The sequence below is a fragment of the Rhipicephalus microplus genome, chromosome 1 (genome assembly GCF_043290135.1).
Source record: "Rhipicephalus microplus isolate Deutch F79 chromosome 1, USDA_Rmic, whole genome shotgun sequence".
Classification (NCBI taxonomy): domain Eukaryota; kingdom Metazoa; phylum Arthropoda; class Arachnida; order Ixodida; family Ixodidae; genus Rhipicephalus; species Rhipicephalus microplus.
In genome coordinates, this window is record NC_134700.1 from 234,734,427 (window position 1) to 234,750,392 (window position 15,966).

Below are 15,966 nucleotides of genomic sequence, written 5' to 3' on the forward strand. Positions count from 1 at the left end.
AAAGGAAGAAAGGAAGAAAGAAAAGTGGGACCGCGCGACAACCTTCGAGGAGGTGCTGGCGCGCTGCTTTTGTTTCCCGTAATTTGTTTCCGAGACAAATCGCTGCGCCATCCTTTCCGCTCGATAAGGGATTCTCTCGCTTTTTTTGCGTCGATTCTCTTTGTTCATTTTCTTCTCCTTCTCGTCGTCTCGCTGTACTTTTCGCTGGGGCGCATGCCTCTCCATCTTTCTATATATTGTGTACCGCACGACCACACGTGGACACGAACACCCTATTCACTTTGCTTTTCTCCGTGTTATCTTCCTTCCGTAGAGACGGGCACTCGTGTGTACGCCACTTTTAGGGAGCGGGATGCAGGGAAGAAAAAGGAGGGTAAAACCCGAAGGCGTTCGCCGTCGCGTCTCCTGTCTCCTATCGTTGTGTTTTTTGTTTTGTTTTTAGAAGGTCTCTGTTGTCCTCTGCGCGTTTCTGAGACGGTGCCGTAATGGGGACGTCAGGGCAGAGGGACGTAACCAGCTGCAAAGTGGACGTTGAAGGAGGAAACAATTGAGGGTGCACTTGTACGCCAGGGATGACCGTGAAAGGAAGTGTGGGGTTTACGGGGTTAGCGAGGAAAGCAGAAGAGCTGCTCGGGACCAAATCGCCACTGCGTATGTGTGCGGCCGGAAAAGATTGTGGAGGAGGAAAAAGTGAACATGTTTTTGTTTGTTTGTTTGTTTGTTTGTTTGTTTGTTTTGGAAAACGGCGCCAGATGACGTAAACTGCCCCCTGAGCTTATTGCAGCCTCGCTGTCGGCAAATTTGCCGATGCTGCGCTACACTGCCATTATCTCAGGTCTCTATTTATTCGTGTGACGTTGCTTTTGTACCGAGAGTTTATTGCTTTAGCTCCCAGTTTAAAGAAAAAAAATCACTAAATAAACGAGAGCGACGATACCGAGACCGTGCGGCCTGTACCGTCTGTCTTTGCCTTTTTTGGACTTCGCAAGGGAGAAGTTTGTTACTTTTTGTTTAGGGAGTTGGAGATGTCATTTGCTGCGTGCTGAACGTTCGAGTCAGTGTTTTCTTGACACTGACGGGTAACTTGCCGTCTAAAAAGAGTCAAATATTTATTACTGCTAGCCTTCTAAAGAGCTCTTCAAATGTTCCCTGAACTATCGAGTAAAATAAAGTCGCGTTAGCTGTAACGCGGTCACATCTCTCCCGCCTGGTGATGTTGTTTCGATGTTAAGTGCTTGCATCGCTGCGCTGTCGTGAACTTTTTTTCGCCTTCAACACACGTGCTAGACAACTCGTCAGTGCCTTTTTGTCATTAACGTAAAGCTCTTACTCGAAATGCGTCGTACTTGTCAGCACTCTTGTTTGCACAAATTCTATTCATGCTCCCGCGCCCCTTCCGATAGCTTTCTCTGTCTAACATGGTTTGCGCTGCCCCTAGGATTGGAGGCACCGCAATCTTCCTGCAACTCACCTGATTCGGCACTGCCTTCGCGGCCGGCCCTTTTGCTGGTGTATACATACAAGCGTTTATACTTCCTTTGTGGCTCTGCCGCCAGTTCTAATCCGATAGGCCGGGATATAATACCGTGGCAACGCTCCTCCGCCGCCTTCACGCGGGCTTTGCCACATCCAGAAGGAGTTCTGAAGTCGGCTTTTCCCGCGTTGTTTGACGGGGTGAATAACTTGTAAGTTATAACAGCTGTATATGCGAATATAAACAGAACGTCCCGAAATGACGGACTGTCTAACGCTCCGCTGTCTTTACGCCATAAAAGTCAACTTTCTCTTGGAAGCTTTATGTACGTAGGTTCTAGATAAATGAAATACTACACATTATACAAGTGAATAACGTTCGCCCCGCCGCGGTGGTCTAGTGGCTAAGGTACTCGGCTGCTGACTCGCATGTCGCGGGTTCGAATCCCTGCTGCGGCGGCTGCATTTCCGATGGAGGCGGAAATGTTGTAAGCCCGTGTGCTCAGATTTGGGTGCACGTTAAAGAACCCCATGTGGTCGAAGTTTCCGGAGCCCTCCACTACGGCGTCTCTCATAATCATATGGTCGTTTTGGGACGTTAAAACCCACATATCGATCATCATCAAGTGAATAACGTTTCAAGTAAATAAGTGATTTTTGCATGTTCTTTCACTCCCGCACTTGCGCTTGCATCACTTTGTATTAATATGCGAGATGGTATACGACGTATACTTGCCATCAGAAAACTTGAGGAGTGCAGCGCTATAATGTTTACATCGCATACATTGCCGCCGTGGCGCACACAACAGCGCACAGCGATCCACAGTCGCCTTTATGCATATATTTTCTCTTCCTTCATTCGAATTGTGCAGGACGTTCGCCGGTATGGGGACGAGCTGAACGTATCACCCAAAAAACCAGGCCCGAGTTGTATAGAAGTACACACAGCGGCGGGCGCTCCCCCGCGTGCCCCCTTCGGGCCGCGCCATGGACCACTCGGTGAAGGCGATGCACCGCAAGGCGGCCTTCTCGAGACTCCTCCGCGGCCGTCGCTTCGAGAACGCCGACCTGGAGCAGCTGTACCAGCGCTACACTTTCAAGCTGCAGCAGTCCTCGATCGCCAGCGTCCTGGGACTGCTGGTGACGCTGAACGTGACGCTGGCGTCGATCGACCTGGCCTACCGGCGCGGCTCGCCCTCCCTGCTGGGTCTCCTGCACCTGGTGCACGGCCTGCTCTTCCTGGGCGCCTTCAGCTTCATGGCGCTGCGCCGGCTCGAGGACACGGCGCTGCTGGCGCTGTGTCACGGCGCGCTGGCGCTCGCCTCCACCTTCTCGCTCCTGTCCATGCCGTGGTCGGTGGGCGACGGCTTCTGGCAGCTCAGGAGCGGCGCCCCGGCCGACGGGCTCTGGGAGCTGCTGTTCGTGCTCTTCCTCGCGTACACCATGCTGCCGGTGCGAACCAGGGTCGCGCTGCTGCTGGGCGCCGCCCTGTGCGCCGTGCACACGCTCTGCGCCGTCTTCTGCGCCCACGTCCCGCCCGGACAGGACAGGACGGTGCAGGTGAGGCGACCGTTCTCTATAATGCGCCTTGTCCCACGGGAAATGCCGTATAGTGCGTGGAGTTTTGTGCGCATAGATGTATTTCTTCCCGGACTTCCAGCGCGGTGCTCAGCGGCAAGGTCAACACAGAAGAGCCGTGGGCCGCAGCTTTACGAAGTCTTACGTTATTAATAGAACCAGCTGTGGGCAGTCAAACAGATCCTCGAAGTGGCCGAAAGGCCCTTTTGGCGCCAACGTGGGTGCTGCCCGCTTCGGGCTAAACCAGCGCGTCCTATAATGGAGTTCGATAAAGTTTTTCATTCTATCCATCCATCATTCACCTTCTAGACAGGCGGATCACCCTGTGAAGACTGTGGCATTGGGCCTGCGATGCTTTTGCGTGCCACAATCATAGATGGCAATTATCAAGGAGCATTAAATCCCACCAGCGTGACGTCACCGTGGGCAGTTAAAGTAACGCGCGCGTATTTTCTCTGCATCGACGTATTAGTACGACTTTAAATGGGCGTTTGCAGAGACCCCTTTCGTGAAGAGATTGCAGAGCTCCGCATTTGGACGCTTGTCAGAACTTTCTGTCCCCTAGCTGTAACCCGTTTCCCCTGACCCAGCGGCGTAATTGGTAGCAGCATGGTGAGTGATGGTGGTGTGGGTGAAACAGAGCAGAATATTAAGTCGCGCTTCCTCCTCCCTCTCCTTCACCTTCATTGATGCATAGGCGATAGTGCTCGGCCACCGCTTAGAAATCGCAATCTCTTGTTTTCAGTGTTTGTTGCAATTGCTCCTATGGCAGCTCGAAGCGCGTAAGCAGCCCCCATTTCTGCCAGGTTCTCGACAATGACGGATTGAGAGTCGATATCTCCTAATGAAATCCGCTGTTTCTAAGAACCACGGGCAGCACTTTCTAAGAATAGATCTGTTTTTTTTTTCTTCCTAATTTTGTTCTTTTAGTGTCGTTCGTACCACCGAGTGCGCTGTCCTGCCGAAAAGCTGAAGGCTTGGTTTCGTTCGAAACAATCACGAAATACAAAACTCCATTATATGTGACTGTGTAGAGAAACGAAATGGAAGAAATGGTTACAAAGTGCGATGCCGCGACCACCGTAGCTCGATCAGCCAGAGTTGGGTAACCGTTACGAGTTTGAAGTGTTTGCGTTGCGGCACTGTCGCGAACACTTTTCGCCTTCAACACATGTAGAAGCACGCGTCATGTCGTTTTTTTTGTGACTTAGTCGTGCAAAAAACAAAGCATCGTGAAATAACCCTGGTATCTCTATAGTTTCTCTGAAACATACATATTGGACTCGGCCCCGACTGGTTTTGCACGTTTTCACGAAGTTCACGACTACTGTAAAGCCCGACTCCGCCTCATGACCCTGCATCCGCTGAACAATGCACTTTGCGGACGCTGCGTCATCGTTCGAACCGCTGCTCAGACAAGCGCTGTTTCTGCGTATATACTTCGCGTGCTAAGTGGACAAATATTGACGTAGTAAAGTATGCTGGTTGCAAAGAGCGCGCTGTGCGGACTATTTTACGTAAGACACGTGGGCGCTGCCATCTTGGGCTGTTACGTCGATGTATTCTCGTTTTTTGTATATTGCGACGCGAATTGACGAGGCCACGAAATATCGTATACGCAGCTATGTAGATACCCAAACGTTCTCGCTAGTATACGTCTACAGTAACGCTGTTGGTTTAGTTGTTAAATATGTAAAACACGAAGGTCAACTATAACAGCCATTTATGATGGCACTGAAACTTCTCCGTAAAATAGTGTATATATAGGCAGCAGTGTGCGGGAGAGGGCCTCTCCGTCGCGATCACAATTCTTACACCGTGGTCGCGCGATGGAGGCGCTGCCCTTCGGGCACTTCGTCGAAAAGCCCGGCGTGGCTGCGTGCCCTTGGCAACGATATCACGTTTCTTCCGCGTCCGTGATCATCGCGTCTGCCGCTGACGTTTTAGGGGCGAAGCTCCTTAGGGCGTGGGCTGTGCGTCCCCTGTATGTAGCCACCTCTAGTTTAGTTCTTGCAGTGTTCACTAGATGGCGGTACCGTCCCCTGTATGTAGCCACCTCTAGTTTAGTTCTTGCAGTGTTCACTAGATGGTGGTACCGTCTCCTGTATGTATCCACCTCTCGTTTAGTTCTTGTAGTGTTTACTAGATGGTGGTACTTGTAGCTGATGATGAAAAGATGCAAGATGTTATAAACTAGAAAGAACTACTTGTAGTTGATGAAAGACGCGAGATCTTATAAAATATGAATGATGTCACATATGGCGCGTGTCATTGGTGTAAGGCAAACGTTCGATTTAGTGCGGCGACGTACGCTAGGGGGAGCGATGTAATAAAATCGAGTGGGCAAAATGTACAGAGGATTCATGGTTTACCAGGTTTACCTCCGGAGCTTCGCCCACTCATCATCATTCACTTCGTGGATATGGCGGAATTTTTTTCATTGCACCGTATACATGTATGCATTGAGCTGGTTCGAAGAATAACCGCTCGCGTTTTATTTTATTGCGTGCTACGTGGCGCTTTCGCGCAAGTTGCTTTTCAGAGTTTGCTTTAACTGTGCGTCAGTGGTGTTACTTTACGGTGGATTCGGTAAAGAAAGAGTGAAATCATTGTCTGCGGGTATTGCTCACGACATGTGCGCCGAGCGAAACCCCGCTGTCCGTAATTTTCCAAAGCTTACGGACCCGACAAAAAAAGAAAGAAAAAGGTAGCCGTGTTCGTGGGAACAGTTGAGACGAAACACCGTATGCGTTTCCGTAACCAACGATTATTCATCTAGATTATACACTAACCAGTCCGAACACCGCGTATACAATTAAAATCAAGGGACCATAATTTGCGGTCCTTGCGCGTGTGATTAATATTAACCCCGCTTCGGGCCCACGTCTACAATGGAAATCGTAAAAGACACCTCGCTTCTCCTCCGTTCCTCTTGGTGCGAGGAGTCTTGTAAGTGCGCGCCACAATTTGCATAACTTCCGCTTCTGCGGGCTCGTACGGAGCCGCGCTTTTATATACGCGTTCCCGTTGTGTACGTACGAGACGAGAAAGCTTTCCTGCATCTGCTATGCTCCCACACGCTCTGCGAGAACGTGCACCCTCGTGCCCGAGCCCTTAACCGCCGCTAACTACAAGTTCGGAACGGAGGTGCGAGGACGGACGGTCGTCTGTAATATGCATAGTGGGCGATTGTATGATCGGCCATCTGTTCAGCGGTATAGTTTCCGGAGCACTCCAAGCTTTGGTTGTAGCAGACGGTTCGTTACTCAAACGTCGTTTCGGATATTTAATTGGTCGAGGTGACTCATAGCGACGCGACAGCTGTATCGCCAAGCGTGTTCGACCTGTGGACGAGAGAAAAAACGTCGCCGTGCTGGTCAGCGCGCGGGAGTGCAAAGTGTGACGTCAAAGCCTCGGCAGCACTGGGGGTGGGGGGGGGAGGGGCGTCACGCTTGTTTAGGGTAGCCAGAATAGGATTATGGTGTCGTTCAAGGAGCCGTTGCAGGATGGTAGGAGGGTCGACTTATTCCTTGCAGGCGCAGTGGCTGAGCTCGCGTGTATAGGCATTCTATATAGGCGCTGCGCCGTTGCTCCCTTGCGGGCTGCAGAAATTAGGCGGCTTCTTCCTTTTCTAAGAAAACCACTACCACCATTCGCTCAGCGTGAGATCGGAAGGTCGTGGAATCACATCCCCAAAGGGCCGGCCGCATTTCCGTGGAGGCGAAATTCTGTGCTCCTAGGTTTAACTGTACGCACGTTAAAAAAAAAGGAAACCTACAGCCGATCGAATCTTTCGATCACACTTATATAGGTTTCAAATGAAGGCAGTAACGATCGCATTGGCACATAAAACTTCAAGGGCAAATACAGAACAGCGAGGCTTGGCCTTCAGATTAGCAACATGCGACGCCGGCTGTTGCCAGTGCACTTCTCTCTGTAAAAGCTTAGATAGATATGTGGGGTTTAACGTCCCAAAACCACTATTTGATTATGAGAGACGCCGTAGTGGAGGGCTCCGGAAATTTCGACCACCTGGGGTTCTTTAACGTGCACCCAAATCTGAGCACACGGGCCTACACAACATTTCCGCCTTCGTCGGAAATGCAGCCGCCGCAGCCGGGATTCGAACCCGCGACGTGCGGGTCAGCAGCCGAGTACCTTAGCCCCTAGATCACCACGGCGGGGCTCTCTGTCAAAGCATACCGCAGACGAAGTCACGGATTCGCGCGAAAAGTGTTTATATGGTAGAACACGCGGCTGCAGAGGTTGTATAGTTACATGAAACTTTGAAACGCGTGCGCGAATAGGTTCGTAATGAACGCGCTACGAGGCTTGTATGACACAGTAGCTTCGCGCACGTGTGCGTGTGCGCGACGGCACGTCCACAGCGCCATCCTATTGCTGTGCAGAGCATACGAAAGAACAAGCCCGTGCGAAACGCGTGGGACGGCGGGCAAGTACAGGGGAATCGCCGGCAGTTGTGTTGCGCAGGGCGTGCCTCTTCGTCGCGTCTCTCTCTCAACTACCGCATATACTCTCGTAAAAGACCCGCTGCCGTCTCCCTCCCCCTCGTTTTCCCGCGAGGAATGCACAGAAATGTTGAGATAGGGTTCATTAACTGAGAAAACGATTGATTGATTGATTGATTGATTTGTGGGGTTTAACGTCCCGAAACCACCATATGATTATGAGAGACGCCGTAGTGGAGGGCTCCGGAAATTTCGACCACCTGGAGTTCTTTAACGTGCACCCAAATCTGACTACACGGGCCTACAACATTTCCGCCTCCATCGAAAATGCAGCCACTACAGCCGGAATTCGATCCCGCGACCTGCGGGTCAGCAGCAGCCGAGTGCCTTCGCCACTAGAACACAGCGGCGGGGCAAAACTGACAAAAACGAAATTTCGGCCGTATTTCTCTAGAAAGGTGTAGCTATTTATATCTGGAATGATTGATTGATTCATTCGTTGGATGATTCATCGATTGGTATGTCGTCTACTCGTTTCTGTTTTAATGCACTTACCGGTTTCGTAATGTTTGATAGACTGTATGATTAATTGAGTGAGTGAGTGAGTGAGTGAGTGAGTGAGTGAGTGAGTGAGTGAGTGAGTGAGTGAGTGATCACCGGAGCGTTTTCTGCCGGAAGCGGAAGGCCTTGGTTTAGCAGTGTAGCCATTCCAGCAGCCACGAGTTCATGAATCTAAACGCTTTGGCTTGGCTGATAAGCCTCTTAATTATACAATGGCTAGCGGTACGCAGCTCATCGCATTCAGTATACCGCGTTCACGCCGCTTGAAACCGCCAGTTTTAACTTCGGTATCATTACATAGTAGGGCATTGCGGTCCCACGCCTCCGGTAATATCCATCAAAAACTGTAAAATTATACTAGTGGAAATGAATGAGAATGAAGTGTCAGTGGAGTAGCTGTCAGTGGAGTTTGTCATTTCCCTTGCGTTGCTTCTGCTTTTCCTGTTATGCTCTTACAATGTGTCGTACTGACACTTCAACGTCGTGATTCATCACAGGTGTGATGATACCTGTTATCGACGAGCATTGTAGGATCAATCAATCGGAGTTACAAAACGAATAGACGCTAAACACCAGCCTCTATTATCACGTGTGCGTTTGCTTGTTTGTTTGGTTTTGCAAGCGAAGTTAACAAGACAATTGACCATTTGCGGAAAAGTGAGCGCCCCCTGTCGTGTAAACAGGAAAGCTTCGCTCGTGCTTTTGGTTGGAAAACATCTTCGTCAACTAACACGCTCAATGCAGTGTTTAGCGGTTTAAATGCGCTTGTTTTGTTGCTTTAGGACCAAAAACGCATGCCCGTTACTGAAACAACGGTGTTTGCGTGAAAACGGCAGTGTTCGCCGTTACTACGGGTCATATTGATGGAACGCCAGGCTGATGTTTTCCAACCAAAACCAAAACGCCCGTACAGGAACGCTACCTGTGCGGTTACTGCTCATGCGCAGTGGTTTTCCCGCAAATGGTCAATTTATTTCTCAAGTATAACAACGCGAGGCGTTGGGGGGTTGGGAGTCATTACGCAGGTAAATGCGGTACACTTCCTCCGAAAGAGAAATGGAGAATGGCGGGCGGATCGGGGCCGCGAATCGAGCGTCTGAATCGTGCTCTCGATTCTTCCTCCGAAACGAGCAAAAGCGAGATCGCCGCTCGTATATACAAGCTTATAAGAGCGTGCACGAACGGCCGTGCGCGCCTCTCGACGCTGTCGCGGGGCGTCGACGCTTTGTTTGCGTGGAAATTGGTTCGACGCACGCGAGATGTCGCCGGGGACCGTGGCCTGCTTTCCGTGTATGCGCGCGCGTGTCTTTTTAAGCACGCGCCTGCCTCGTCGCGCTTATAGAGACGAATGCGTTCGTCTGTCGTGCCTCCTTCGTTTTAAGTTCGCGCGTTTGCGCCCCAAAAGAAAAGAGGTTGGCCTGTTCTTCCCTTTGTCGTGTCTCACCCTTAAATTTGGAGATGTTTCGACGCTGTCACTATTGAATCGTAAGGTCGTTCGTTCGGCATATCCGTTTGTTCCTGTCTCGAGTCTTTTCGCCGCGTCGCTCAAGGGCACCCGTGAGAACGGCTGTGGCAATTGTGCCAGCCCATTTGGCAGATAGCGCGGGCTCGACGGATTTACAGGCCAGTTTAAGCGCTGTTCGCCAAGTGTGTTATTAAAGGAAGGTTTTAATTAAGTGCATTACTTAAGATCGCAGAAGCGCCGCCACACGGAGTTTTTCAGTTATATACTCATGCGTTTGGTACGCGATACGTACGACGTCGATCATTAAATCGATCGCACGTTAAAGAACCCCAGGTGGTCGAAATTTCCGGAGCCCTCCACTACGGCGTCTCTCATAATCATATAGTGGTTTTGGGACGTTAAACCCCACATATCAATCAATCATTAGATCGATCTAAATCTAGTTGGCTTCTGAGCGTTTGTAGCTGAGCACAAATCGTAAGAGCCAAGGTTTTATAGCAACACCTAGTGGCGCTTAGATCAACTATGTGACATGCGAAACGTTGCCTCCGCGATCTCTATGCCGGTGGACGCTCGCGACTTTTCAGCGAGGTTGATGTGGAATAGCGCGGCTTGGAGTGGGGTAACATTCAACCGCCCGGAGCTCCCTCTGCACAAGGTGCGTTGCCGTTGTGTAAATATTTTGTGCAGTGGAGGTGGCACACAGTGTCCGTGCCGCTCCCGGCTCTCCCCAAATATGTTTTAGTCATGGCATACGAAGCGAAAAATGACCATTTCGAAGAGCCCTCCCCCTCCTCTCACCGAAAAAAAAAAAAGGTGTCTGCCAGAGCCCGGGCCCTGCCCGCCTCTGTACTGGAAAACACCGCGACACACGCAAATGCACAACGATCGTCCGTGGTACGGGCACTTCTTGTTGTCCTTCTCTGATGGCTCATACCCAATGCAGGGGATGGCCGAGTAGTAGGTGAATTTTTTCAGTATTTTCTTTATACTACTCGCGTGTGATTGTACTACGGTGAGCGTACACGTCGCGGGTGCATGGTTGGAGTGCATGAGAAGTAAACGCGAAAAGTTTATAACTGCTAAATAGTAGACTGGCGCAGCCTTCAAGGCTGTATCCCATTTTGTTGGCGTTTTAGAGTAGTGATTAGAAACCCCGGCAAATATATATATAGTAGTAGACAGAGGTCCTCAGTCGGGAGTCAGATCAGTCAGTCAGTAACAATCACGTAGAAGTAGCTGATTAGTTCGCAAAACAGGAGCGTGAAGCTCGGCAGTTAGACAGAAAACGTCAAAGTAGGAGTGCGACCACTCGAAATCAGCAAAACTCTGACATTGCGGACACTTTGAAGCCAACAATGTCAAAATTGGGCGAGAAACGAATAAGTTAGGAGAGAATTAATGCGTAAGGGGGAGGGTCGTCCGAGCAATTAGCTGGCCTAAGCTCGCAAGGTTAGAAACCGCGCCTGGTGGCTTTCTTTCTTTAAATAAAAACGGACCTTCAAACGGTTACGAAAAGGTCAGACGAGCTACGAGTCATGTGAAGTTGAGAGCTGATAATCAGTCATGGCGGTATTCTACAGTGCTAAGAAAGTGCAACAAAACCCCATACAGTGACTCCACAGCCACCATAGTTCTCCATAAAGAAGGTGACAGAATCCCAATAAAGAAGGGTGTAAGGCAGGGAGACACCGATATCTCCAATGCTATCCACCGCGTGTTTACTGGAGATTTTCAGGGGCCTAGATTTGGAAGAGTTAGGGATAAGAGTTAATGGAGAGTACCTTAGTAACCTGCGATTTGCTGATGACATTGCCTTGAGGAGTAACTCAGGGGACGAATTACAGCTCATGATTACTGAACTGGACACAGAAAGCTGACGAGTAGGTCTGAAAACTAATATGCACAAAACTAAAGTTATGTGCAACAGTCTCAGCGGAAATGAGCACTTCGCGAATGGTGGGGAGACGCTGGAAGTTGTGAAGGCATATGTATACTTAGGACAGGTAGCAACCGCGGAGCATAACCATGAGAGTGAAATAACTAAAAAAAATAAGAATGGGATGAACCACTTTAGGCAAGCTTTTCCAGATCATGAATGGTAATCTGCCACTAAGCCTCAAAAAGAAGGTGTAATATAAGAACAGCTGGATCTTGTCAGTGCTTTACCTACGGGGTAGAAACCTGGAGGCTTAAGTTGAGGACGTCACAGCGGGCGATGGAAAGTAAAATGATCGGTGTAACCTTAACAGACAGGACGAGATCAGAGTAGGTCTGGTAAAAAACCAGGGTTAAGTATATCATAGTTGAAATCAAGAAGAAGAAATGGAGATCGGCCGGGCACGCAGCACGTAGGCAGGATAACCACTGTTCATTAATTAAGGGTAACTGACTGGATCCCCAGAGAAAAAGGCAAACGCACGAAGGGGAAACAGAATGTTAGGTGGGCCTATAAGATTAAAAAAAGTTCGCAGGTATAACGCGGCAGCAGAAAGCAGAAGACCGGATATTGGCGGATCATGGGTGAGGCCTTTACCCTGCAGTGGGCGTAGTCAGGCTGATGATGACTACTCAGAGTGTAAACTATCCGAAAAAGTGCCGAAAGGGCCGAAAAAGTGAACTTCTTCTTTCTCGTTGTTTTACTTTCTTGTGTGTGTGTTTGTGTGTGCTAATTGCACGTTTTGCTCTTTACTCATGTAATGAAGGGTCAAAGAGCGATTAACACAGAGGAGGCTCCGAAAGATTCATCTGATGTCCCAGTCAAGGCCGGCTGAATATCCACTTAGATGCTGCTAACGCCATCTAGTGGCTAAGTGCGAACGCCAACTGCATGACATAAAAAAATAAACTAATCCGCGCGGAGGGCTAATCAAAAGCAGTTAAAAAACACTCACCACGCGCGCCCGGACACTGGGGAGCAAGTAAAAAGTGACGTATAAAGAACGAGAAAACCGCGATGCGAAAAAAAAAAAAACGAAACAGCGATTCGGCCGTCCGAAGGCGAAAGCTTTCACTTTGCGTTGGTTACTAAGACGCGTTTCCTTTACCGCCATCCTGCAACGAATAGCAATGAGGTCCCCTGCCGACTACAGCGCGCAGGCAGCTCGGCGGAGAAGTGCGCCACGATTTTTCGAGGATGGCTTGGGGAGGATTCAACAAGCACTGCTTGCCCTGCGGCGGAAGCGAACGCCGCGGGGTATGTACATACTTGATGCAGCTGGCTGCCCCCCCTCGAAGAGCCTTCTCGGCGGCGAATGACGTGACGTGGCTGCGCAAATCGGCGCGCGCCTTCCTTTCACGCGGGGGCAAACCGCTAATTGAAGGCGAAGACGTGCCTTGCACCGCGCCGGACAGTCGTTCACGTGGAGCGACGTGACTTGAGCTGCCGATGAGCTGCCGAGTTGGCGGAAGCTGTGGCATACGTACGTGTGACCGCCGAGTTTCAGTGTGCTTTCTGTGACGCCGCGTGTGCGATATGTTGCTGTCGGACTGACGTGCGTTTTTGTTTGCCTACCGTCTCGGAATGAACCGAGCGGTCATATCTGGGCTACTTGTTACATGCGGAAGATCGCCACTTGGCTCTCGGATATCGTTCGAAGCCTTCGGAGGGTGCTCGACCGTTAGAATGATCTTGAGTGCTCGGAGGCGTAAGAAAAAGAAAAAAAAAGTGCCGTTGTTGGTTAACCTATTTCACTGTCGTCGGACGAAGATAGCTCAGTAGGCGTTGAAAGTCAATGCCAATGGACACCCAGGCGCAAATATTCTCAACAGAGCACAAGAAGACTAACTTGCGCAACCCGACACACGCGAAAAACTGGACTCATACTGTGGTGTCAGGTTGCGAAACTTATTCTTTTTGCTTTAGGATGCACCAACTCCGCCAACAACAAGTTGTTCTAAACTACATACGCAACGAATTGACGCGGGCGCTTGCATACTACAACAAATGTGTGGCACCGCACCGTTTGGTAGAGGGGCTGTCATTTAGAAATTACGATAATTATGATTTTTCATTTACCTCTAATCCGCGAGCCTCCAGGTGTTCCTCCGCGCTTTAGCCGGTCACGTTGGAGTTGTGTAGATCTGAAGGCGTCCGTGCCGGAGGGGGTGGGGGTACTATCTGTTCGGTGAAAGAAATATACGCTCAGGAGCGTGCTTCTACTTTGAATTTTAAACCGCGTTAAAGATCGGTGTCATGATCCGCAGGCACGATGCCCTCTTTGCGAGGGCCTGCGCACGCATGTGTTTTAGTGGAAGCTATAGTTAGAGCTCAGAGTGGTGAGAGCTAAAATGTCTTTAAACCGCTCTGCGAGTCGTTTCTTTATCGTCTTCGCTAACCTAATTTTACAGGCGCTGTCTCACTCGCCGTTAATTTCTTCGTAAAACACGTGCGAAATGGTCAGCACTGAGTGTTGAGTCAGCGCCTCCTCTATTTTATCAATGCCAGCCAGCTGCGCCCGATCCAGCCGTTCACCACCCTCTCCTAACGGTTATAAACGTTGCCCTATGCTGTATCCCTTTCCTGCTCTCGCCTATCGCGTGTGCTCTGCATGAGGTCAAGGGAAAGGGAACCTAGAGTGGAACCTCTCATGCAGTGCCTCACGATGGAAATCACATGAAGTATTCTTTTGTTCTGTATTTGTACAGATTCGTGCGGCGCCGTCTTGCATTCGCCCTGTTCACAATGTTGGTGGTCACGCTTGCTATGTAAGACACACGGTGCTTTTAAATAGCGTGTCGCCGTTCCTGGCGCTCTGCGGGCAAACCAATGGGGAAGCGTCACTGCGACACTACTGCAGACGCTGTGCTGTGGTGCTGCTGCAGCGTTGCTTCGAGCCACGAAAGAAAGAGCACGAAGGAACAAATCTGACAGACGGATGACATCGGAGCGGGATATATGTCTTTCGCAACTCCGGTGGAAAGCGCTAGGAAACTCGTGTGACGCAAGCAGTGCTAGCCGTCATGTAGCGTATATCATCACGACTTCTCCCTGAACCGCGGTGCAAGAATACTTTAGGTGAGCCACCGACGCGAGGCGAGTGCTTGGCGGGGAGGCACCGATTATGTTCTCGTTTGCGGCGTGCCGATAGATGGCTCGCCGGACTGAGGACCGTGGTGGGCTGCTGGCACATTCCGCAAAGCACATCCGGCACGTGAGCGACGGTTTCCAAATCTGAGAAAGCGGGCAATCGTGTGATCTTAACCGCGCGACACGCAGAGAGCGATGCCGTGAAAGAGTAAGTGATAACGGAGGAGGTTGACCGTGCGCGACGATAAATGAGCACAGCTGCTTTCCTACATCGCGGGGCTTTCCTACATCGAGAAGGGAGGGAGAAAGGAAGCCGGGGGCACTCCAGGGGCTTTACCGGGGCATAAAGCCCCTTAATATAGAGATATATCCAGGGAGTTTACCGGGGCAAAATTTGCAGCGCCATCTCCCAGGCTCCTAGCGAAGCAGAGCATTATCGGGCAGTGGATAGTACCGGCGTTCGCTTACCTATAAGGTATTCTTGCACCGTACCCCGAACTGAGCGGACCGACGTCTCCCGTTGCACTGGCATTGAAAGAAATGAAGGAGGCGTTGGAGCATATGAGGATTTCGCGCTTTTTCGGCTACATGCTGCTATAGCTGCTCTTGCGCAGCCGAAACCGCACAAAATGAAGTGTAACCGGTTGGTCGCGCGCGATAGTCGCACGATAAATGGCAGAACGGACACGCGACTAGGGTACAGGCTAGGAGACAACTCACCACTATAACATTCCTCGTATACAGCCCACAACTGTAACATTCCTCGTAGACAGCCCACAACTGTAACATTGCTCGTAGACAGCCCACAACTGTAACATTCCTCGTAAACATCCCACAACTGTAGCATTCCTCGTAGGCAGCTCACAACTATAAAATTCCCCGTAGACAGTTCACAGCTGTAACATTCCTCGCAGACAGCTCACAACTATAACATTCCTCGTATAGACAGTTCACAATTACAACATTCCTCGAAGACAGCTCACAACTATAACATTCCTCGTATAGACAGTTCACAACTACAACATTCCTCGAAGACAGCTCGCAACTATAACATTCCTCGTAAACAGTTCACAACACAACTATAACTAACTTTTCTCGTAGACAGCTCACAACTATAACATTGCTCGTATGTGGACCGATCGAGAGCTCATTTCCTTGTGCGTAAACGGAATCCCGGCTAACGAATTCTGACGTTAACGGAATCGTGGTTAACGGAATCACGAATCGTCGCGGAAATACGGCGAACGCCAGGAGAGAGTCGTTCTTTTTAATATCCACAGATTGTTTAGGGGTCCTCCAAAAGTTGGTCACGTTCCATGCACATCCTGAAAGAGGAGCCTTCATAGGTAAAGTCCCTTGTGCGAAACGAGCGCGGTCGCTCAAGGCAGTGG

General features: G+C 50.2%; 1 protein-coding gene across 1 annotated transcript in view; it reads left to right on the plus strand.

Moving 5' to 3' along the window:
- The window catches only part of LOC119159511 (adenylate cyclase type 1-like), a 256,501-nt gene that overhangs the window by 97,743 nt on the left and 142,792 nt on the right, over positions 1-15,966 (plus strand). The window contains exon 2 of the mRNA XM_037412298.2: positions 2,346-3,033. Within this exon, the coding sequence (XP_037268195.2) occupies positions 2,461-3,033 (573 nt within the window). The 5' untranslated portion in view covers positions 2,346-2,460. The remainder of the gene's footprint in view (positions 1-2,345; positions 3,034-15,966) is intronic.